Source organism: Momordica charantia (genome assembly GCF_013281855.1).
Source record: "Momordica charantia cultivar OHB3-1 chromosome 4 unlocalized genomic scaffold, Mcharantia_2.0 BLBB01000004.1, whole genome shotgun sequence".
NCBI lineage: Eukaryota > Viridiplantae > Streptophyta > Magnoliopsida > Cucurbitales > Cucurbitaceae > Momordica > Momordica charantia.
In genome coordinates this window covers 2,679,819-2,702,238 of record NW_028275162.1, presented here as the reverse complement: position 1 = coordinate 2,702,238, position 22,420 = coordinate 2,679,819, and the positions used below count along the sequence as shown (strand labels likewise).

At 36.9% G+C, this 22,420-nt stretch overlaps 6 protein-coding genes across 7 annotated transcripts; 1 reads left to right on the top strand and 5 right to left on the bottom strand.

The window, feature by feature from the left end:
- The first annotated feature begins 57 nt into the window (after window positions 1-57).
- LOC148211641 (uncharacterized) lies at window positions 58-18,629 on the top strand. Of its 2 annotated transcripts, XM_088123435.1 has the most exons (12): window positions 58-254; window positions 680-804; window positions 5,049-5,155; window positions 8,910-9,033; window positions 11,641-11,851; window positions 12,626-12,832; window positions 15,633-15,772; window positions 16,648-16,748; window positions 16,987-17,111; window positions 17,336-17,391; window positions 17,481-17,628; window positions 17,715-18,629. In XM_088123435.1, exons 1-5 carry the CDS (start codon window positions 190-192, stop codon window positions 11,700-11,702), a joined length of 483 nt encoding a protein of 160 aa, XP_087979561.1. In that variant the 5' UTR covers window positions 58-189; the 3' UTR covers window positions 11,703-11,851; window positions 12,626-12,832; window positions 15,633-15,772; window positions 16,648-16,748; window positions 16,987-17,111; window positions 17,336-17,391; window positions 17,481-17,628; window positions 17,715-18,629. The 2 variants fall into 2 exon arrangements, with proteins under 2 accessions (XP_087979561.1, XP_087979560.1); XM_088123434.1 differs by lacking the exons at window positions 58-254; window positions 680-804; window positions 5,049-5,155 and adding an exon at window positions 8,716-8,829.
- Window positions 3,241-4,814, bottom strand: LOC111007625 (uncharacterized). The gene has a single exon (XM_022280043.2). The coding sequence runs from the start codon at window positions 4,199-4,201 to the stop codon at window positions 3,347-3,349; it is 855 nt and encodes a 284-aa protein (XP_022135735.1). The 5' UTR covers window positions 4,202-4,814; the 3' UTR covers window positions 3,241-3,346.
- Window positions 7,190-8,181, bottom strand: LOC111007750 (uncharacterized). Its single transcript, XM_022280219.2, has one exon. The coding sequence runs from the start codon at window positions 8,163-8,165 to the stop codon at window positions 7,311-7,313; it is 855 nt and encodes a 284-aa protein (XP_022135911.1). The 5' UTR covers window positions 8,166-8,181; the 3' UTR covers window positions 7,190-7,310.
- On the bottom strand, window positions 10,082-11,205 carry LOC111007747 (uncharacterized). Its single transcript, XM_022280217.2, has one exon. The coding sequence runs from the start codon at window positions 11,150-11,152 to the stop codon at window positions 10,277-10,279; it is 876 nt and encodes a 291-aa protein (XP_022135909.1). The 5' UTR covers window positions 11,153-11,205; the 3' UTR covers window positions 10,082-10,276.
- Window positions 17,398-18,367, bottom strand: LOC111007746 (uncharacterized). Its single transcript, XM_022280216.2, has one exon. It carries the CDS (start codon window positions 18,365-18,367, stop codon window positions 17,483-17,485), a length of 885 nt encoding a protein of 294 aa, XP_022135908.1. The 3' UTR covers window positions 17,398-17,482.
- Window positions 18,630-18,977: 348 nt separating the features above from the next.
- Window positions 18,978-21,726, bottom strand: LOC111007932 (uncharacterized). The gene has a single exon (XM_022280485.2). It carries the CDS (start codon window positions 21,244-21,246, stop codon window positions 20,368-20,370), a length of 879 nt encoding a protein of 292 aa, XP_022136177.1. The 5' UTR covers window positions 21,247-21,726; the 3' UTR covers window positions 18,978-20,367.
- Between the last annotated feature and the right edge of the window lie 694 nt (window positions 21,727-22,420).

The window sequence follows — 22,420 nt, the reverse complement described above, 5'->3', positions numbered from 1 at the left end:
TCAAGTCAATAGTCCAATTCTGCGCATGTCCTTTATGGAGAAAGTTTGGATGCAACGAAGGTCGAACTTCTGAACAAGTGTGACTTTATATAACTGTTGCCTAACTCATCGTTATCACTTGAGCAGTAACCACTTAACTACATTCCCCGTCTTATCCACCTAAAATCCCATAGCCATTGAGGTGGGCACATGATTTCAATGGTTATCTCTCCTTCAAATAAATACCAAGAGTACCAAGAGTGCAAGAGAGGAAGGTACGTGAATTTGAATTGAGTCATTTCTAGAATCCTATATTGACAAAACCTTAAGAGTGCTAACTCTTTGTTTTGCAAGATGTTCCTCTGAGTGTTCTTTGAGACATTAATTGCCAATTTTTTTGTTAAAATACATATATTATTATTTGTATACATTCCAATGATTTTTACCTAAGAAAATGACATAATTTGTCTTTGTTTATGAAAACTTTATATAAAAGATGAAAGGGAGTAATGAAATATACATCTCAATTTAACAAATTGAAGTTTCTCCTAAAATGGCTGCCATGTGAATGTATTGTACAGTAAAAATGTCTGGGAAATGCGTTACCGATTGCACGAGCGGGCGTCTTCCCAGATTCGAGTTAGTGGCATCAATTTTGTTGCCCGATCTTGAAAATGCTGAACTGGGTCTCTCTCTGCAGAGGACAAGATTGTCGCTTTACACGTGCAAACGTGTGGGAATCTTCTTCCTCCCAATGCATCAAATCAATTTATCTGTTTTCAAAGATCTCATGGCGATGTTCGTGCTCTGTTTCTCAATCTCCAGGTTTCTCCGTTATCACTCGCTTGCACAATGCCTCTATTATATATTTTACGTTCTGCAGGATATTGTTGAGAAATTTGTAAATGATGAGTGCTGGCTTATGAATTTTCTAATTTTTAACCTGGAACATTTGATAAAATTACATCTGGACAACCTTCCACAACTTTCGGAACCTTGCTTGGTTCAGGGAAGAACCTTTTGTGCTACCATGAGGACAGAGAAGGCGATTTACCTTTAAATTTAATGCATTTTTTCTTTTTCTACTTCCTAATTCATGCAAAGAAATGAGGGTACCGACTCAATTTCTAAAGACAGGGAAACTTCATATTCTATTGGTTCACATCATGATTGTGCTCTCTTTGCTACTGCATGTTGAGCTTGACTCTCCTCGGGCAGAACTTTCTTCTACTTATGAGTAGTTCCAGTTTGTATTAAATCCTTGAGTTCTTCAACTTCCCAGTCACCACTGTGCTTCCATCTGCTCACTCATCATGATATCATGTCTCTGCTCTTGGTATTTTGTGCTTAAATCCACGTCTTTTGGCTGATTCTGGTATTTCTCGATCACCATGATATGTGAAAAATCAATAGAGAAAAGCCGGCTATCAGAATCGAACCAATGACCATCGCATTACAAATGTGATGCTCTAACCTCTAAGTTAAGTGGGCTCACATAACAGAGACGTTACATGCATAGTAATTTAGGTGTTATGAGTTTGATGGAGCATCCACACCAGTAATTCATTTCCATTCACTTCCATGTTCTGTTAGGAGTCGCTCCACATCTCCATAGTGACAGTCCCTTTAGACTTAAAATCCACATGGTTTTCTTTTTGGATTATACCTAGAAAATTCCAGACCAATATGAATTTTGTTCCTACATTTCTACCAAGGATCTTCCCCGCTTCTAACCAATTGAGGGCTGTATTCGCATCCTAAACAATTCTTGATAGACTTGTTATTTGATTTGCATCGCCCTGAGCAATAAATACCAACTAGCAGCACTGGATTTGGTTGACTTCCCAGAAATAAGGAATAATAATGATTCAAACAAACCGAGATGGACTGATTCCTAAACCATAAACAGGCTAACCATAGCTGCAGTGCCATATCTTTGTTGCAGTCAGCAGGCTGCCTTTGCTTTCAGCTATTTACAACTTGGGCTCCATGCATGACATAGTGGATTGCTCTTTTTACAACATTTGTAGAAGAAAAGTACTTCATAACCTCAATCTCCAGAGCTCTTTCAACTCCTTGTCTTCAAGAAGTTCATACAGACTTTCCTTCATTGCTTAGCTACAAATATCCAACAGCCTGAGTGATCCATCCAACTGCTAGCTCAATAAGTTCTCTCTGTGTTTTTTCCCCTCTCTACCTGCTTAATTTATATCAGCAAGCAAGGGAGACATTTGGAACTTCATCTGCTTAGAATTTTCATGAATCAGCGCAATTTTAGGCAGTTTCCATTTGGATCTAGACACTGTTGTTGCAATGTTTCCTCTCCACCAACTCTCCAACTCATACCTAGATTAAATTAAACATGTTCAGATCTGTTTGTATTTTAAATATTAAGTTTGCTGGCCTCTGTGGAGACAAGAAAGTTGCTTCACAGTTGCGCACGGGTGCAAAGCTTGATTTTTTATATCCTATCGGCGATGTTCATGCCGACTCTTCTACCATCCAACTCAGCTCATTGTTTATTATTTGAATCCTTCATGATGAGATACGGCCTGATTAGCTTTGTTATTATACATATAATTGAATCCTTTGATTTCTTCAGCCTGTAGGAATGAATATTCAATTATACGTATAATTGAATCAATCTATCCCTTGGATGAAAGACAGCCCGAATAACGTTGCATGAAAGTTAGTCACACGCTTCCATGTGATTCTTGTGCTTATCGCCATTGTTGAGACAAGTGGAATCTTTGACAGCAATGCCAATTTGAATACTTAGCTTCATCAGGTAACCATGGTTAACTAATTGACCTCCAGTTAACTTACCAGAGTTTAAGCCGTAAGGGAAAAATAACTTTGGACGAGAAAAATACAATCCGTTTCCTTTTCTTGTTCTCCAACAGTTTGCTACCCTTGATGGTTGAAATAATGAAAAGTTACAGATTTGAAACCAAAATGGTGAGTTGGATAATGGGTAGTCTTTCCCCTCCATCTAAAGAGACCTTAGATCGATAATGAGCTCCCTATATCTCTTATAATGTTGTCTAATTTTGGCCTAAATCTGCATAATTTTACTTTAGGGTTTTATGTGTACCCAAAAAAAGCTTCATACCAATACACTAATAGATCTTTACCACTTTTATCTGATATGTGACTATATCCGTGTCCCGACTAGATCAACTATATTAGTATTACAAAAAGTTAGCTAGAGAAGAATATGATATTGAATTCAAAATCTTGATTGGAATTGCAAAAAGAAAGTTATGAAAGGTATCTGTATATATTATATATGTCCTGTGGTGTTTACATTTGACAAAAATGGATTATGATGGAATTGGCTATGATTCTATCATCTAAGTTTTCATCCTCAGTGATTTAGTATGTTAAGAAACGAGACTCTATTCTTGATAAGGCGTCGATATAGACTCTCGAGATCATCTTCAAGGTCGGGAATACTCAACTCCAACTTCCTCAGCGAGTTCTGGACATTTTCAACTTGCACAAGAAAATCAGATTTGTGGCTGGTGATTGAGTATAATGCAACATCCACCATCTCTGCTTCATTTCCATTTGTGTCTTCATCTTTGCTAGCTACTCTCTTGGGTTGCATCAACTTGGAAACCAAAGACCATCTGCTCATCTTTGATGGCAACTTTGGTCCTGCTATAAATGACAACAATGATTCAATGCTGCTAAATGTAACTGCTTCTGCCTCTTTTAACAAGCTGACAATTTCTGAACTTTCATCACTTTTTTGGAAATTTGCTCTTTCCATTCCCTTCAAGGCCTTGTGGATTGCCTTCTTCACCATCTTCCGTGAGTTCAAATACTTCTGAACATCACCTACGATGTCATCTCCTCTTCTTCTCCGCAAAACCGACTCAAGTTCGTGTGCTGACTCTTTCGTCTGCGATAATGCATCCTTAGCCAAAGCACACAAGTCCAAGAGCTTGAGAGATCCTTCAAGCAAGTCATCAACAAATTTTTTGTCAACAAGAGCTTGATGGGTGAGTGGCAAAAGAAGCAACTTATCGATGCAACCATGCAAATCCTGAAGGCCATCAAGCTTTTGGCACAAAGAAGAAGATGAAGAGGTGGCTTCAGAGGCCTGCAATCTGCAGAGATGTTCATCGACTTCGGCAACAACGGGATGTGGCTTTGATGGCAAGCTGTTCGAGCGGATGTGGAATGATTTCTTTGAGTTTATGGCAAAGGAATCCATTTTCTTTTTTACAAAAGCCTTAGCTAATGAATTGCAAAACAGCCAGAGGAGTTTCAACTTGACTTCATCTTTTGGCCTTCAAGGGCTTATTTATATAACTTGGCCGAGGGAGACATGAGGAATCTCAAGCTCATCTAATTATAATTAAGTAATGGCTCTGTTGAAGCAAATAATTCAGCAATGTCCATGCCTTGCCTCCTTCCCACCTCTTTTTTATCTCCACCATTATTGATGCCAATTTCTTTATAATCCAATGGATGTATCTGACTCAAACACCATTTATTTGTAATTCATAGCTGTATTTAATAGAGAACTGAAATGGGGTCAACCACTGTCTCCTAGAGTTTCAAGGCCAATTTAGCTTTATAAAAATAAAAAATTTGCCTCACCCAATTATAGGAAAATTTTAGTATTGGGAATGATGTGGGGTCTAGCAGCATTAAAAAATTATTTATAAAATGAAAATTCATAGACTCAGACATGCTTATTACAATATACATTCTAAATAAATACACATAATGATTTGTATACATTCCGATGTTTTTTACATTAATTTTTTTCTTCTTTTTCTGTATGAGAATTTTATGTGGAGGGTATAAGAAATATGATATTTCGTAACAGCTTTTATTTTACAATTACAAGTTCATATTTCTCCTTCGGCACATACTGAGAGTGGCTGCCATGTCAATGTACAGTTAATGTCTCTTATTCCTCAAGCTTTCAACTCATTATTTAATCAAAACCAATGCGTTCCAAGTGCACGAGCGAGCATCTTGCCATATTCGAGGCTGTGGCATCATTTTTGTTGGCTTATCTTGAAAATGCTGAACTGGGTCTCTCTTTGCAGAGGACAAGATTGTCGCTTTATGCACGCAAACGTGTGAATCTTCTTACTCCCAATGCATTGAACTAATTTATCATGGCGATGTCCGTGCTGTGTTTCTCCATCACCAGGTCTTTCCTCATCACTCTTGCTCATTGCCGTATTATATACTTCATATTCTGCAATAGATTCTTGATAAATTTGTAAATTATGAAGTACACGAGTGCTGTGTTTGAGTTGGCACCATATAGAAAGGAATGGTGCTGGTTTATTAATTTTCTAGTTTTCAACCTCTTATATTTGACAAAATTGCATCAAGAAAACCATTTGTTCTTCCTAATTTCTGCAATAAAAGACGGGTAAGCTCAGAAACAATGACCGTCTCCATTTGTCATATTCTATGGGTCCACATCACAGACTTTCTTCTACTTATATGTAGTTTGTATTAAATCCTTTGAGTTCTCAAACTTCCCAGCCCCCACTGTGTTTCCATCTGCTCACTCCTCATGATTAGGTCTTTGCTCTAGATATTTTGTGCATAAATCCACTTATTTTGGCTTCTTCTGGACATTCTTAATTACCATGATGTTGATGAATTTGCTTATCCAGATAATTAATGTGTGTTTGATTGAGCATCCACACCAGTAAATTCATTTACACTTGCTTCTATTTCTGCTAGGATGACATATCTCTCCTAAGCCCACAAGCTTGTATTTTCAGATTCTACCTAGAAAGTCTCATACCATTAGACATTTTGTTCTTACATTTTTACCAAGGATCTTATCCACCTATAACCGACTGAGGCTGTATTTGCATCCTAAACAATACTTGAGATACTAATTATTTGTTTTGCATTGCTCTGAGCAGTAATACCAACCAACAGCCTCGGCTTCCTAGAAATAAGGAAACGATTCAAATAGACCTGGACTGATCGAATTCACAACCATCAACAGGCTAACCATGGCTGCAGTTCTATACCTTTGTTGCAATTAGCAGGCTGTCTTTGCTTTCAGCTATTTACAACTTTGGATCCATCCATGACCGAGTGGACTGCTCTTTTTACAACATTTGTAGAAGACAAGGACTTTATAACCTCTATCTCCAGGCCACTTTCACCCCCTGGTCTTCGATGAATGGCTGACCGAAGTTCATAAAGACATTCCTTCATTGCTCTACAAATATCCAACAGCCAAGTTATCTCTATGTTTTTCCCCTCTTTATCTGCTTAATATATATCAGGAAGCGAGGGAGACATTTGGAACTTCATATGCTTAGACTTTTCAGGAATCAGCGCAATTTTTGGCATTTGAATTTGGATCTAGATACCGATGTTGCAATGTCTCCTCTCTACAATGTCTCCAACTCATATCTAAATTAAATTAAACCTGTTCAGATCTGTTTATATTGTAAAAGATTAAGCTTGCCTGTCAATGTGGAGACAAGAAGAGGTTGCTTCACACATGCACATTCGTGAATCTTCTTGCTCATCCTACATATCAAATTGGTTATCCATCTTCCATAACATCTCCACGATTTTCATGCTGACTCTCCTACCATAAACTCAGCTCATTATTTATTATTTAAATCCCACACGATGAGATACGGCCTGCTTACTGATTAGTTATATTATTATACTTATAATTGAATCAACCTGTCCCTTAGGTGAAAGACAGCCTACATGATGTTGCATGAAAGTTAATCGCAAGCTTCCATGTGATTCTTGTGCTTATCACCATTGTTGAGACAATTGGAATATTTGACAGCAATGCCAATTTGAATACTTAGCTTCATCAGGTAACCTTGGTTAACTAATTGACCTCTAGTTAACATACCAGAGTTTAAGTCTTGTAAGGGAGAACACACAATCTTTTTCTATTTGTTTTTCTCCAACAGTCTGCAACCCTTGATGGTTGTAACAATGAAAGTTTCCAGTGGATTTATTGCCCTCATCACCATGATATTATATTGTTCACTCTGTATTAAGTGAGCATGAAGATCTTCTTTGCTTCTATTTGATATAAGACCATGTTTCCATCCACAATAGGATTAGAAATAATTTTTTACCTTTATTTATTTATTTATTTATTTATTTATTTATTTTGTGAGAAAGATAGCAATAAAAGTTAGCTAGCGAAGAAGATAATATCGAATTCACAATCTTGATTTGTATATCAAAAAAGTTATAAAAGGTATATGTATATATTATATATGTTTTGTGGTGTTTACATTTGACAAAAATGGATCCTGATGGAATTGGCTATGAAACTATTATCTAAGTTTTAAGCCTCAATAGTTCAGGATGTTAAGAAAGGAGACTCTACTTTTGATGAGGCGTCGATATAGACTCTCGAGATCGCCTTCGAGGTCACGAATACTCGACTCCAATTTCCTCAGCGAGTTCTGCACATCTTCAACTTGCACAAGGAAATTAGAACTGTGGCTGGTGATTGAATTTAATGAAGCATCAACGATCTCTACTTCATTTCCATTTGTGTCTTCATCTTTACTAGCCACTCTCTTGGGCTGCATCAGCTTGGAAACCAAAGACCATCTACTGATCTTTGATGGCAACTTTGGTCCTGCTATAAATGACAACAAGGATTCAATGCTACTGTATGTGACTGCTTCTGCCTCTTTTAACAAGCTACCAATTTCTGAACTTTCATCACTTTTTTGGGAACTTGTTCTTTCCATGGCCTTCAAGGCCTTTTGGATTGCCTTCTTCACCATCTTCCGCGAGTTCAAATACTTCTGAACATTGCCTACGATGTCATCTCCTCTTCTTCTACGCAAAACTGACTCGAGTTCGTGTGCTGACTCTTTTGTCTGCGACAATGCATCCTTAGCCAAAGCACACAAGTCCAAGAGCTTGAGAGATCCTTCAAGCAAGTCATCAATAGATTTGTTGTCAACAAGAGCTTGATGGGTGAGTGGCAAATTAAGCAACTTATCAATGCAACCATGCAAATCCTGAAGGCGATCAAGTTTTTGGCACAAAGAAGAAGATGAAGAAGTGGCTTCAGAGGCCTGCAATCTGCAGAGATGTTCATCAACTTCGGCGACGACTGGATGTGGCTTTGATGGCAAACTGTTAGAGCGGATGTGGAATGATTTCTTTGAGTTTGCAGCGAAGGATTCCATTTTTTACAAAAGCCTAAGCTAATGAACTACGAAAGAGCTAGAGCAGTTTCAACTTGCTTTCATCCTTTGGCCATCAGAGAAGCATATTTATATAACTTGGCTGATGGAGACATGAGGAATATCAAGCTCATCTAATTATAATTAATGGATATGCAGAAGTAAATAATTCAGCAAAGTTCATGCCATGCCTCCCTCCTAACTCTTTCTTATCTCCACCATTATTGATGCTAATTTCTTTTATAATCAAATGGATGTATCTGACACAAACTATTTCTTTAGAAGTCACAGCTGTATTGTAATAGTTAAGTGAAATAGGTTAAAGCATCTTTCCTGGAGTTTCAAGGTCAATCTGGCTGCATAAAAATTGACAATTGGGCCTCACCCAATTCTTTTATAAAATTACATATGGTTTATTTTCTTTGAGGTACTGAACAAGGCTCATATACCGTGACCCGTTATTTTTTTAAATCTAGGACCCGGACTTGACTAGGACATGCTTATTACAATATACAAGTTTTTATATTGTATACGTTCCAATGATTTTTACATTAAAATTTTGTTTTTTGTTTACGAGAATTTATATAAAAGAAGTAATGAAATATCGCAACAGCTCAATTTTACATATTCATGTTTCTCCTTCAAATGACTGCCATGTCAATATACGGTTAATGTCTCTTATTCGAGGCAGTCGCACCATTTTTGTTGTCTTACCTTGAAAATGCTGAACTGGGTCTCTCTCTGCAGGGGACAAGATTGTCGCTTTACACATGCAAACGTGTGGGAATCTTCTTCCTCCCAATCCATCGAATTACTTTTCTGTTCCCAAAGATATCATGGCGATGTCCATGCTCTGTTTCTCCATCTCCAGGTCTTTCCCTTCTCGCTTGCTCAATGCCTCTACTATATATTTTATATTCTGCAATTGATTGTCCAGCAATTGGTAAATTTTGAAGCACACGAGTGCTGTTGACATATTTGGAACCACACAGAAAGGAATGGTGCTGGCTTATTAATTTTATAATTTCCAACCTCTTACATTTGATAAAATTACATCAGGCTAACCTTCCATAATTTTCGGATCCTCCATTGCTGCAGAGAACTTCTTTTTAGGCTGCCACAAGGAAAGAAAAGGGCATTTACCCTTGGGTTTAATGCTTTTTTTTCTTCTTCTTCCTCCTAATTTCTGCAAGCAAACAAGAACAAGATTAGAAATGCTTGCTATCATAATTTCTTCTTCCCGATTCTGCTTCCTTTGCTGCTGCATGTTGCTTCTGTTTATATGTAGTATGTATTAATTCCTTTTGAGTTCTTAGACCTCCCAGACCCCGCTGTGCTCCCATCTTCTCACTCCCATAATTCTGTCTGTAAAAATGAACAAATAGATAACCTAATTGTACTTTGATTCATGCAACGTTTTGATCAATCAGTTAAAGTGGTGAATATTGTGCTAGAGGTGGCAAGATCCGCCATGATCGTTCTAGCTAACCTTCATTAGCAGAAAACTATTTAGCTTTGCATTAATTTTTTTATGAATAAAAAACTATTTAGCTTTACTATAATATAGATAATCGAGCAAATTGTCTCTTAGTTGACGGCAGCCTACCATGTGATTCTGGTGCTTATCGCCATTATTGGGGCAATTGGAATCATTGACAGCAGTGCCAATCTAAAATTCAATACTTAGCTTCATCAGGTAACCTTGGTTGGCTAATTGACCCCTAATTAACCTAGAATAGTTTAAGTTACATGAAAAATATTGCTTGCAAAATGTGAACGCCCTTTTCTTTTCATTCCTTAGCAGTTAAAAATCCTTCAACTTCAAGTGAGAAATTATGATCTCCTAAAGTTGATATACCAAAATTGTGACATGAATATGGGTGGCGTCTTTTTCCGCCCCTTGAAAGATAGCACGAATCAGTAATATAAATATTGGAAATAATTAATCGGGGGAAGAAGATCAAGATTATACTAAGCTCAGAAACTGGATTTTGATTTCAAAAGAGTTTTATCTTATGAACTCAGAAAGGTATATATACACACTTTGGTGTTTACATTTATCAAAAATGAAGTCTAATGGCATTCACCATCGTACTATTATCTAAGTTCCAGCCTTAGTGATTTAGGATGTTGAGAAGCGAGACTCTATTTTTGATAAGATGCCTGTATAGACTCTCGATATCTTCTTCAAGATCCTGAATACTTGACTCAAATTTCCTTAAAGAGTCCTGCACGTTTTCAACTTGCATAAGGAAGTTGGATTTATCTGTTGTGTGGCTGGCAATTGAATTGAGTGTGGCATCCACCATCTCTACTTCATTTGCATATGTGTCTTCACTGTTGCAAGCTACTCTTTTAGGTTGTACCACCTTAGAGACCAAAGACCATCGACTCAACTTTGATGGCAACTTTGATCCTGCTATGAAGGACAATACTGATTCAACAGTGCTATATGTGATTGCTTCTACTTCTTTTAGTAAGCCAACGGTTGCTGAACTTTCTTCACTTTTTTGGGAACACTTCCTTTTGATGCCCTTCAAGGCCTTGTGGATAGTCTTCTTTATCATATTCCTAGAACTCAAGCACTTTTTTAGATCACTTGCACTAACCGTTTCACCTCTTCTTCTGCGTAAAACTGATTCTAGTTCACGTGCACATTCTTTTGTCTGCAACAATGCATCCTTAGCAATATCACACAAATCTAAGAGCCTCAGAGATCCTTCTAGTAAGTCATCAACCCATTTATTATCGCTCTCATTGACAAGAGTTTGTTGGGTGAATGGTAGAAGAAGTAACTTATCAATGCAGCCTTGCAAATCTTGAAGGCTGCCGAGTCTGCTGCCTAAAGAAGAAGTTGAAGAAGTGGCTTCAGAAGACTTCAATCTGCACAAATGTTCATCAACTTGGGCAACGATTGGATGTGGCTTTGAGGGCAAGCTATTTGAGCGAATGTGGAGTGATTTCTTTGGGATCACAGCAAAGGAATCCATTTTTTCTTTCTCACTTGGAGAAGATAGAAGTCTAGCTATTGACTTACGAAAAGGTTGAGCAATTTCAATCTGCCTTCATCTCTTGGCATGGAAGTATATATACAACTGGGGTTTGGGAGACCTGAGGAATCTCATTCTAGTCCAAAATATAGTTTAAGTTATGGATCTACAAAATTAATTTAGCAATGTTCATGCCATGTCTCCTTCCTACCTGTTTCATGTCTCTATTAATAATGTCAAATTTTTTATGATCATATGCATGTATCTGACAAAATTAGGATTCTTAAGTTTCAACTATTTTTAATTTGGTATAGTTTTATTGTAATAGACAAATGATTTGGGATCATGTCTGCCTCCTAAATATTCAATTATATTGTAAACTGCTCATGATCTGGATCTAAACATTTTTGCAATAACGTTTGGCACTGTCTCCTCTCCACCAAGTTTTCAGCTCATAAACTAATTAAATTAACGAGTTCTAATTGCAGGAGAATCTCTTCATATACAAGCCAATTGCATGAATATTGTTTGCTTATCAAGAAAAAGGTGACCTGGGCCTCTCTTGACAAAGACAGGATTGTTGCTTCACACATGCAAATGTGGGGTAGATCGGATCAGTTTCTTCTCTGCACATCAAATTATAAATCTATCTTCAACTATATGTCAGGCGATTTTTGTGCTATGTCACCCCATCACCAGGTTTTTAGCTGATTATTTATTCAATCAATGCTTCAACATGTGCTATAATCTGCAATTTGTTATTGGGCAATTCATAAATTATGAAGCCCACAAGTGCTTTTGACATAGCTATACGGCAAGGACATGATTCCTTGATATTTTTAATCTCATTTCCATGCACATGAATGATTTCTTTTTTAATATTTTACTAAAGTAAACAGCGCAGGTTAGAACCAATTGCTTAACAAAATTTGAGCAATTTGAGCGAATGTGGAGTGATGCCTTTGGGTTCACAACAAAGGAATCCATTTTTCTTCCTCAGTTGGAGAAGCTAAAATCTTAGCTAATGATCTATAAAAAAGTGGAGCAATTTCAATCTGCCTTCATCTCTTGGCATTCAGGGAGTATATATATAACCGGGGTTAGGAGACAAGAGGAATCTCATGCTCATCTGAAATATAATTTAAGTTATCGATCTACAAACCAATTCAGCAATGTCCATGCCACGTTTCCCTCTCACTTGTTTCATATCTCCACCATTAATTATGTTAAATTTCTTTATAATTACATGCATGTATCTGACACATAAATAAAATTATCAACTATATTTATTTCTTAGAAGGTATAGTTTTGTTGTAATAGAGATGATATGGGATCGTGCATGCTTCCTGATTATTCAATTATAGACTGTCCATGATCTAGATCTAAACATCTCTGCAGCAATGTTTGGCAATGTCTCTTATCCACCATGTTTTCGGCACATAAACTAATTAAATTAATTTGTTCTACTTGCAGGAGAATCCCTCCATATACAAGCCAGTGGCATCAATATTATTCGCTAATCAAGAAAGAGGTGACCTGGGCCTCACTTGCAAAGACAAGATTGTTGCTTCCACACATGCAAATATGTGATTGAGTCAATTTCCTTCCTCTACATTAAATTACACATCTATCTTCAACTATATGTCAGGCCATGTTTGTACTATGTCACCTCATCACCAGGTAGCTCATTATTTATTTATTTAAAGCTTCAATATATGCATATAATCTGCAATTCATTGGGCAATTAATAAATTATATAGCCCACGAGTGCCGTTGACATAGTTGGTATCATACAACAAGGATATGACTCCTTGATATAATTAATTTCACCACTTTTTTTTTCCGTGAGAAACAATATTTCATTGATGGTATGAAATATACAAAAAGTCATATAGGCAATTACAAGAAAGCCTGCCAACTTGTAATAAGGGCATTTAGAGACTAACTATTAAAGGGGTAGAAACATTTTCACCAACCAAGAGCTAGTAATATAACTCTATCAAAAATGATGTCAAAAGGAAGGGCTTTGTCATTAAAGACCCCGTTGTTCCTCTCCAACCATAATTTCCACAGAAAAGCCCGAACAAACTGAACCCATCGAGTTGCTCTTTCCTTCTTGAAAGGGTGTCCCACCAAGAGTTGTTCAAGAAAGGTAGATGGCTTGTTGTGAAGGGCTGTCTTCCATCCAAAAGAAGTGAGGAGATGGTTCCAAAAACGAGATGCAAAAGAACAGTAGTCTCTTGTGCCCCAAAACAAAAAAGACAGCAATTTGGAGAGAGATAAATATGGGTGTGTTCTTTGAATCCTGTCATGGGTATTTATCGCCCCATGACTAAGCTCCCAGCAAAAAAAACTTAACCTTTATGGGGCATTTTCCTTGCCATATGCGAGGGAAGAGGGTGGAGGCCGGTCGGGGAACATTGGTAGTGAGGGCGCTGAATGCCGATTTGGTGGAGAAGGAGCCGGTTGCATCAAGAGACCAAGTCCATCTGTCAAATTGGTGGTGGGTATGTTTTCATTTAGGATGAGGGAGAGACGCAGCCAATCTGAGAACTCTTAGAGGTCGGCGAAAATTATAATCCCATGAAGAAGATGTTTTTGACCATAAGTCTCTGATAGCTGTCTCTCTGTTGGTCGAAATGGCGTATAGTTGTGGGAAAAGGCTGTCCAGGGTTCCATGCGTGAGCCATCTGTTCCTCCAAAAACTAATTTGACTGTTTTCTCCAACTCTGCACAAAGCAGAACTCTTGATAAAGCTGGTTTGTTGATAAATTCCAGTCCAAGGGCCTTTGTAAACATTAGATCGAATGTTTGGCCATATAAACAAGGAAGACCCTATATATTTTGCCGAGATGAGCTTTCTCCATAGTTGGTTTGGTTCTGTGATGTATCTCCAAATCCATTTGGAAAGAAGTGCTCGGTTCCTTTGTTTGAGGTTCCCAACACCAAGGCCACCTTCACAAATGGTTCCTTTGTTTGAGGTTCCCAACACCAAGGCCACCTTCACAAATTGGGAGCTGGGAGCGAGACCAATTGATGAGATGAGGGTTCCCATTTGTATTCGGTTAGAAAATCTCTGAAAACCTTGATAAGATCTGCTGCATTGCTAGATAATTTGAATATGGAGAGATAGTATATGGGTAGATTTGTGAGGACCGATTGGAGGATGGTGAGTCTCCCCCTTTTGAAATGGAAAGATTTCTCCATTTGCTAAGCCAGTGTTGGATCCTTTCTATAATCGGCTTCTAGAAAACCTCCCTTCTAGGGTTACTGTTCTGGGGGAGACCCAAATAGGTACTTGGCCAGCTCCCATATTGATGTAATGTAAACCATTTATTCTTCCCTTGTATTAAGTACTAGTCGTTAGCCTTTTTTAATGTTAGTTATTTTCTGTTAGGCAACTAGCCGTTGGAGGTTCTCTCTTTAAAAAGCTTCCAACTTCTTGTAAGATTGATTCAAAATTTTAATAAAACTCTCTCATTGGTATTACACCACATATGCACAGCCCCATTCCTTAGCGATCTGATTTGTAATTTGTGGACAAGTAGAGATGCCATACACACTGGATTTTTTTGTAGTTTATGTTGAGACTCGATGCCATCTCGAAGAACTTTATGACTTTGTGAAGATTTTTGATGGTGTTGGGGTCCTTTTTAGAAAAAAGGAGTGTGTCATCGGCAAAAAAAAAAGGTGATTAATATGAACCAAGCACAACTAGAAGTGTAACCTGTACCTCAATGCACACGAATGATTCATTTTTTAATATTTTACCGAAGTAAACAGACAAATTGGAACCACTTGCTTCATTAAAATTTTAGGCTATATAATGTTTATTGTCTGGCCTTTACGCTGATGATGGCCTTTTTAAATTCTATCTTATTTTGTGAACTTCCTCCGTCCCCAAGTGCACAGAAGTTTCTTCCATTATATGTAGTATGATCTTAAATCCTTTCGAATTTAACTTCCATGTCCCTACTAGATACTTTAGAAGTTTTTAATAGATCCTCTATACTTTAAAAGTTTTTAATAGATCATTCAAGGTTGTGTCTATTTTGTCTTTGAGTTTTAGGGAGATTATTATTCACCTTTGAACTTCTAATGTTGTGTGTAATTGGTCTTTCGTTAGTTTAATGCTTATGTCATCCTATACCTAAATTTGTTTGAGATCAACCGCCCTGTAATCTTTAAATAATACATTAAATACAATCAGTGTACTAGGTAAGTTTAAACTAACGGAGTTAGTGAAAGAAATCTATTAGACACAAAATTGAACGTTAGGGACATGTTAGAAATTTTTTAAAAATACAAGATAAACACAAACTTACAAGGTCCTGGACCTATTAGAAACTTTTTAAAGTATAGGAGTAAATAGCAACCAACTTTAGATGGGCCACTCGTTAAAAACAAGAAGCAATCGTACATATGTACTGTTTCAACACTGGTAATAATAATGGATGGCATTGGTTTCATGTTTTCGCAGAGATGGTAGTATATATATTACAAGGGTTGAAGAAACATGGGAAATCTCAACCTCATTTTAAAAAGTATGCTACAGCATTATGGATATGTGGATCTTCATCACATCTCAGCTATGTCCTTGCCACGTCCCTCTCCAACCAGGTTCCTGCTCACCGGCATTCATTGTATTTTCTCTATAACCACACGAATGCATCTTACTCAATTATATACCTTTTTAAATTTGGTATTGTTTGAAAGGTCCATTAGTTTGATGCAAATCACAAGAAAGCCATGCAATTTTGACAGTCTGTCTTATGCATGAAAGCAACAAACAGTTGACCACGCGCTACACATATGTATGAACAAGAACTAAATAGGTTTTTAACTTTTGTGATATGATCTTATTTGGTTTTTTGGAACCCAGGGGAATTGGTTGCTTGTGAAAAGATTTTTACATATCGTGTAAGCTTAGGTTTCATATCCTAAATTTTCAAGCGTCAGTAAAAACCAATTAGATTTGAGAAAACCAATTTATTAAATTCACATTCCCAATTTCCATTATCCTACTGAGACCAGTAAGTAACAAACAGAGGGTGCATTCATATTTTTGCACAATTGAGATTATACTCTTTAAAAGAGGCAATACTGATAAAGCACGGTTTGTTCTCGCGATGTTTCATGATCCCCAGTCTCTCCCAATATTCCAACTCATAAATAGACTAGTTTAACGTGTTTCGACTCCTACAAGAAGGTTACTCCCCACTTGAACACATGTGAGAAGCTTCAGGAACCTTCTTTCTTCATTGTCACATTATATTTTTGCCATTTTCTTCCCTTCACATGAAAAATAAGGAACCTTCTTTCCTCCTTATTTTTCACATGCACCTTCCTGATATATATCAAGCCGCTTCGTAACATATAAAGCCCACGAGTTGTCTTGACAAAACTTTTCATTCAATAATGATGACCACCTTTACATTATTAGTTAAGGTCATACCCACATGCGCATTCATCAATTTCTTCTATATTTTAAGCAGGAATCATATCAAAGCAGCAGACTTGTTTGATTTCAGAAGGGGCCCAACTTCATTTCTGATTGATCTACTCCACGTAATGACTCCACCGTGGATGCTACAGGGTATAACTTTCCTTATGTACACATACTTTATGAAATCAATCACCTACATGATTATATTTTTATTCAAAACTACGTATAGTGTATTGTTTTTTGGTGGGCGCTCCTAAAATATAAAACTCGATTTGCTAATCAATCATTTATGGAATTGGTTATTGTGCAAGAAGCGGCAAGATCCAAATTGATTGCTCTCCAGAACTAACACTAATTATAAAACTGTTTTGGCCTTATTATTATACAGATTATTAGATCAAACTGTCATGAAGGTCGCATACAGTCTGCATATCATTATTGTTTGAGGCATATTAAGTCTGCCATTGTGGAGACAATTAGAATCTTAAGAGTTGGCAATGGATCAAATTCAAGGTACTCAATTTCCAACCGTAGTTGACCAATAAAACTATGATTTCACCAGAAATTAGACCATAAGAAAAAAGTTACTCGATGATTGCTATTTTTATAATTTTTTATTGTAATTACTTATTTTCCATCAGTTCATCAGGCTGATTAATGGAACAATTAAAGTTATTACAGTTTGATTAATAGCAAGATGATATTAATAATTGATAGTGTTCTTGTGAGAAAATCAGAAACCAAGAAGACCGTGCCTGAAGTCAAAAATGGGAGTCTAAACCAGAATAAATTGGTATATTTACTGGTTTTTTTTTTTTTTTTACAGTCTACAAAAATGGATTCTCATGGGATAGGCCATGATACTACAATCTGAAATTTCAGGCTTAGTTGTTGAAGATGTTGAGAAGTGAGACTCTAGTTTTAATAAGGCGCTTGTATAGAGCCTCAAGATCACCTTCAACTTCTTGAATGTTTGAACCAAATATTTTCAATGAACTCTGCAAATTGTCAACTTGCACAAGAAAATCAGGTTTATTTGTTTTTTGACTGGAAACTGTATATAATGCAGCATCAACCATTGCCACTTCATTTTTACTTGCTTCTTCAACTTCGCAGGCTATCCTCTTGGGTTGCACAAGCTTGGAAATGAGAGACCAACGGCTTGAATTTGATGGCAACTTGGGTCCTGCTATGAAAGACAACAAGGATTCGACAATGTTGTAACTGATTGCTTCAACCTGTTTCAACAAGCTGACGATGGCCGGAGTGGCTTGACTTTTCTCGCAACTTTTGGTTTCAACTGTCTTCAAGGCTTTATAGATTGTTTTCTTTACCAACTTCCTAGCACTTAAGCATTTCTGAAGCTCGTTTGCTATGAACATTTCACCTCCCCTTCTTCTGCGCAATACCAACTCTAGTTCGTGGACACATTCTTTTGTCTGCAACAGTGCATCCTTAGCTATGTCACACAAGTCCAAAAGTCTGACAGATCCTTCGAGTATATCATCGAGCCATCTCTTATCACTCTCTTGGACCAGAGCATTTTGGGTGAGAGGCAACAGAAGCAACCTATCAATGCAATCATGCAAATCCTGAAGGCCATTTAGTTTATGGCATAGTTCAGATGAAGTTGATGATGTGGCTTCTGAGGCCTCCTTCAGTCTGCATAAATGCTCGTCGACTTGATCAATGAACGGGTGTGTCTTTGAGGGCCAGCTGCTTGAGCGGATATGATGAGAGTTTCTTGGGTTCAAAGCAGAGGCTTCCATCTTCCTTTCTTGATTGTTATCTTTGAGAAGACAAAGGCCTAGCTTTTGAATTACAAAGGTTGAGTAAGTTCAGTTAATGATCATTTTCTTGAATTCAGGGAAGTATATATAACTAAGACCAAGGGGACAGTAGGAACCTCAACCACATTTTTTTAAATGCTGAAGAAATAAAATAGAATCCAGAAGCTATATGATTGTAATATGGATCTGCAACTCCATCTCAGCAATTTTGTTGCTATGTCTCCCTTCCACCGAGTTCAAAGCTGGCCTTTTATCATATTTTCTCTGTATCCACATGCATGAATCTGACACTATAATGGATTAATATATCCATTTGTTTATAAGGTTCATTAGTTTGCTGGAAAAGCATCACTTCTTCACACCACGCATGCCTTTTACAGCTTTCAACCATTACTGTTGGTGTTAGGATGTCAGAATATTTTATGTGTTGCTGTTTCTTCATTCTTTCCCTGTATACGCACACAAAATTAAAACGAACCTGCTGACGAAACTAGCAGTGTTTGTCATAAACTAGCTTAAGAAGTGGCTTACCTTCGACTTCTAAGACTGTCTTCTTGTATAGCTTTGTCCTCATTCCAACTAGTTTTATTCCCAACAAAACAACCACCTCTTATACTATTTATTGGTGTCAAAAAAAAAAAAACGTCTTCTCATGGTAAAAGCTTAGTCAAGAGATAAGGTTTTCATCTGTCTTTCGCAACCGATGTGAAACTACCCAACAACTGGACTCGTTCAAGCTACTCTGCAGTTTGAATCTTTTTACCTTCTGAAAAATCATAAATCCTGTCCAAAATTTTGGACCAGTTTGCTTAAGTGCCGAGTGTCAGAATCAAACTAAAGAATTGAAAAGTTAGCATCTAGTTGGTCATGTTTATGTGTTTTTTAGACCTCTCTTAGGTATCTCATCCAAAGTAGCAACTATCTCCGACAATTGAATGTCTCTAGGACAGTAACCTGCTTTCAAATTCAACATTGTACTTGTGTTGAACTCCATCCATGCACAAAAGAGGTACCAATGATATTACTTCATTGATTACAAGAGGCATGCAGAGTTTATCTTTAACTATTATGATTGTTAGTAACTTTATCTTTGTTTTATCTGTTTATTATTTATAGTTATTTGTCTTATTAAAATTTTAGCTTCAATTAGATCGTGTTAGCTTTGTCTACAAACACAGAAGCCAATACACTTAGATCTTATTATCTTTCACTGTTTATTTTATCAATTGTTCAGTTTCAGATTTTGCGAACTGGAATTAGAGACTAAAAACTTTGAAGATAATGAAGACACTAAAGATGTGAAGGTTTTACTGACTTGAAAACTATAAAGATTTTAAGATCCTTAAAAGTTGGATTTTAAAACTATAAAGATTTTTAAGATTCTTAAAAGTAGGATTTTAAAACTTTGAAGATTTGAATCTCTCTTTGTGAACACTGCAACAGGAAAGAAAATTTCGTTCGCCAATTTTCTGTTCTCAAAGACATTCCCATACTGCAAGTGAATTCAGCTTTGACATCAATGATGACTAATCAGTCTTTTATTCCTAGAAAAGATTGAATAAATCAAATTACAATTATTGAAAGTTCTTTCTCAAGTCTTACTTAACAAGTCATGAGCCTAATTCATTCAATGGCATCCCTTTGTTTATTCTGTTGTGCTTGTTCTTACCCCTAGATTGGCAAACTTCTCTCCTCAAAGGAGATGTTGAATATGAAATTCACTGCAATTTCAAACGTCATAAGAGTAATATGAGTTTTTGTTGCTTTAAATTATGGAAAACACTAGACAAAACTCAAATTATAGCAATGTTGCAAAAAGGCTCTTCATAAAACCAAAAATAGTGCATCATATATGCATATTTATGTATATTTATACAAGCATGAGCACACTCCGTTATGGGGTGTTCTACATAATTTTGTTCAACACTCAAAATTTGTGACCATGGCAGGGGCAGATGACACCTTCAAAGGTTTCACATTTAGTGGTTAAAGATATTGAGAAGGGACACTCTAGTTTTGATGATGAACCTGTAAAGATTTTCAAGTTCTTCTTCAACTTCCTTAATGCTTGTCCCACATTCCCTCAGCGAGTTCTGCATGTCTTCAACTTGAATAAGGGATTTTGATTTGTTAGTATGGTGGTTGGTAATTGAACTTAATGTCAAATCCAATCTTTCTACTACACTTATGTTTGTTTCTTCGCTTATGCAGGCTACTCTTTTCGGTTGCACAAACTTGGAAACTGAAGACCAGCAGCTCCATTTTGATGGCATCTTTGGTCCTGCTATAAAGGACAGCAAAGATTCTATGCTGTGGTATGTCACTGCTTCAACCTCTTTTACCAAGTTGACAATAGTCAAACTTCCATGATCTTTGTGGGATTGCTTGCTTTCCATTCCCTTCAAGGCTTTGTGGATTGCTTTCTTTATCATCTTCCTGGAACTTAAACATTCCTGAAGTGAACTAGCAGTACCAATTTCACCTCTTCTTCGACGTAAAAAGGACTCTAATTCATTTGTGCATTCTCTGGTTTGCAACAGGGCATTCATTGCTATGTCACACGAATCTAAAAGCCTGAGAGATCCTTCTAGTAAGTCATCTAGCAGTTCCTTATCACTCAATTGGATAAGAGCTTGTTGGGAGAGAGGCAAAAGAAGCAACTTATCGATGCAGTCGTGCAAATCTTGAAGGGCACCGAGTCTATGGCATAGAGATGAAGATGAAGAAGATGTGGCTTCCGAATCCCTTAATCTGACCAATTGCTCATCAACTTGGTTGATGAGTGGGTGTGGCTTTGAGGGCAAGCTGTTTGAACGAACATGGTGAGAGATTCTTGGGTTCAAAGCAGAGGCATCCATCTTCCTTCTTTGATTAGAGGAGACAAAGGCCCAACTATTGAATTACCAATCAATCAAGCAATTTCAATTTGGCTTCGTGTTATGACTAAGATGGTAGCATATATATAACAATGGCTGAAGAAACATGGGGAATCTCAACCTCATTTAAAAAAGTGTGCTGTAGCATTATTGAGATATGGATCTTCATCATATCTCAGCTATGTCCAAGCTATGTCTCCCTCCAACCAGGTTCCTACTCACCGGCATTCATTGTATTTTCTCTATAACCACACGAATGCATCTTATTCAATTATGTACCTTTTTTTTTATTTGATATTGTTCGAAGGATCTTTTAGTTTGTTGAAAATTGTAGGAAAAGCAATGCAATTGAGAGAGTTTTGTCTTATTCAAGAAAGTCAGAAACATACACACAAGTGCACGCGTGCAATTATATTTTTTCAATTGATGTGATTGTGAATATAAGTGCCAATGTTGATAAAAACACAGGTTTTTCTCCATGAGTGAAGGCCAGCACGAGCTTCTGTATTCATTTTTCCGAATCAGCATTTAACTTTTTGCTTGTGGATTCTGAAGCATGAGTGGAATCCAAAGGCTGAAGCCCCGCAGCCGCTCAGAGTATAGCAATCTTGTGGCCAAGCTTTTTGAGGAATCATTTTGGCTTTTGAGTTAGCGGCGAGACGATCGTGATTGCCTCAAGAAAGACAATGTCTTAGAGGCCAATGAACAATATGGTTTGATGAGTTTGTGTTTCATCAACTCCTCAGTTTCTCTTCTTTCTTTTTTTTCTTTTTTCATTTTTTACTTCATAACCGTGAATGTCGGCCGAGTTACGTGTTACTCAAGTAATCTTATTAGACAACTGGTAAAAATATTGGCTATAAAAAACATTGGCAGGTTTTGTAGAATTTTAATATCTTTGGTAGGTAGCCACCTAAGAAGCTCAGTTATGGACGCTAGACACAGTAACGGTGACACATCATTTTCTAAAAATCTAGGACACAGACACAACAAGGACATGTTTATTAAAATATATCATTTTTTTAAAGTATATATCATTTTTATATGAGAAGGAAACTCAAAGTCAATAAGTTTAAGTATTTTTATGCTTAAAAAATGAGCCTATTTTACTCTAAAAATTTATTATTTTGTCATACGTTATTTATGTCTATTTCTT

What these genes read in the sequence shown, in the direction of transcription:
- LOC111007625 (XM_022280043.2), bottom strand. Translation starts at nt 4,201, where the DNA reads ATGGATTCCTTTGCCATAAACTCAAAGAAATCATTCCACATCCGCTCG.
- LOC111007750 (XM_022280219.2), bottom strand. Translation starts at nt 8,165, where the DNA reads ATGGAATCCTTCGCTGCAAACTCAAAGAAATCATTCCACATCCGCTCT.
- LOC148211641 (XM_088123434.1), top strand. Translation starts at nt 8,793, where the DNA reads ATGTTTCTCCTTCAAATGACTGCCATGTCAATATACG. An exon ending in GACTGCCATGTCAATATACG is followed by an intron (nt 8,830 to 8,909) that starts GTTAATGTCTCT and finishes CTCTCTCTGCAG; the next exon opens with GGGACAAGATTGTCGCTTTA. An exon ending in CTATGTCACCCCATCACCAG is followed by an intron (nt 11,852 to 12,625) that starts GTTTTTAGCTGA and finishes TTCTACTTGCAG; the next exon opens with GAGAATCCCTCCATATACAA.
- LOC111007747 (XM_022280217.2), bottom strand. Translation starts at nt 11,152, where the DNA reads ATGGATTCCTTTGCTGTGATCCCAAAGAAATCACTCCACATTCGCTCA.
- LOC111007746 (XM_022280216.2), bottom strand. Translation starts at nt 18,367, where the DNA reads ATGGAAGCCTCTGCTTTGAACCCAAGAAACTCTCATCATATCCGCTCA.
- LOC111007932 (XM_022280485.2), bottom strand. Translation starts at nt 21,246, where the DNA reads ATGGATGCCTCTGCTTTGAACCCAAGAATCTCTCACCATGTTCGTTCA.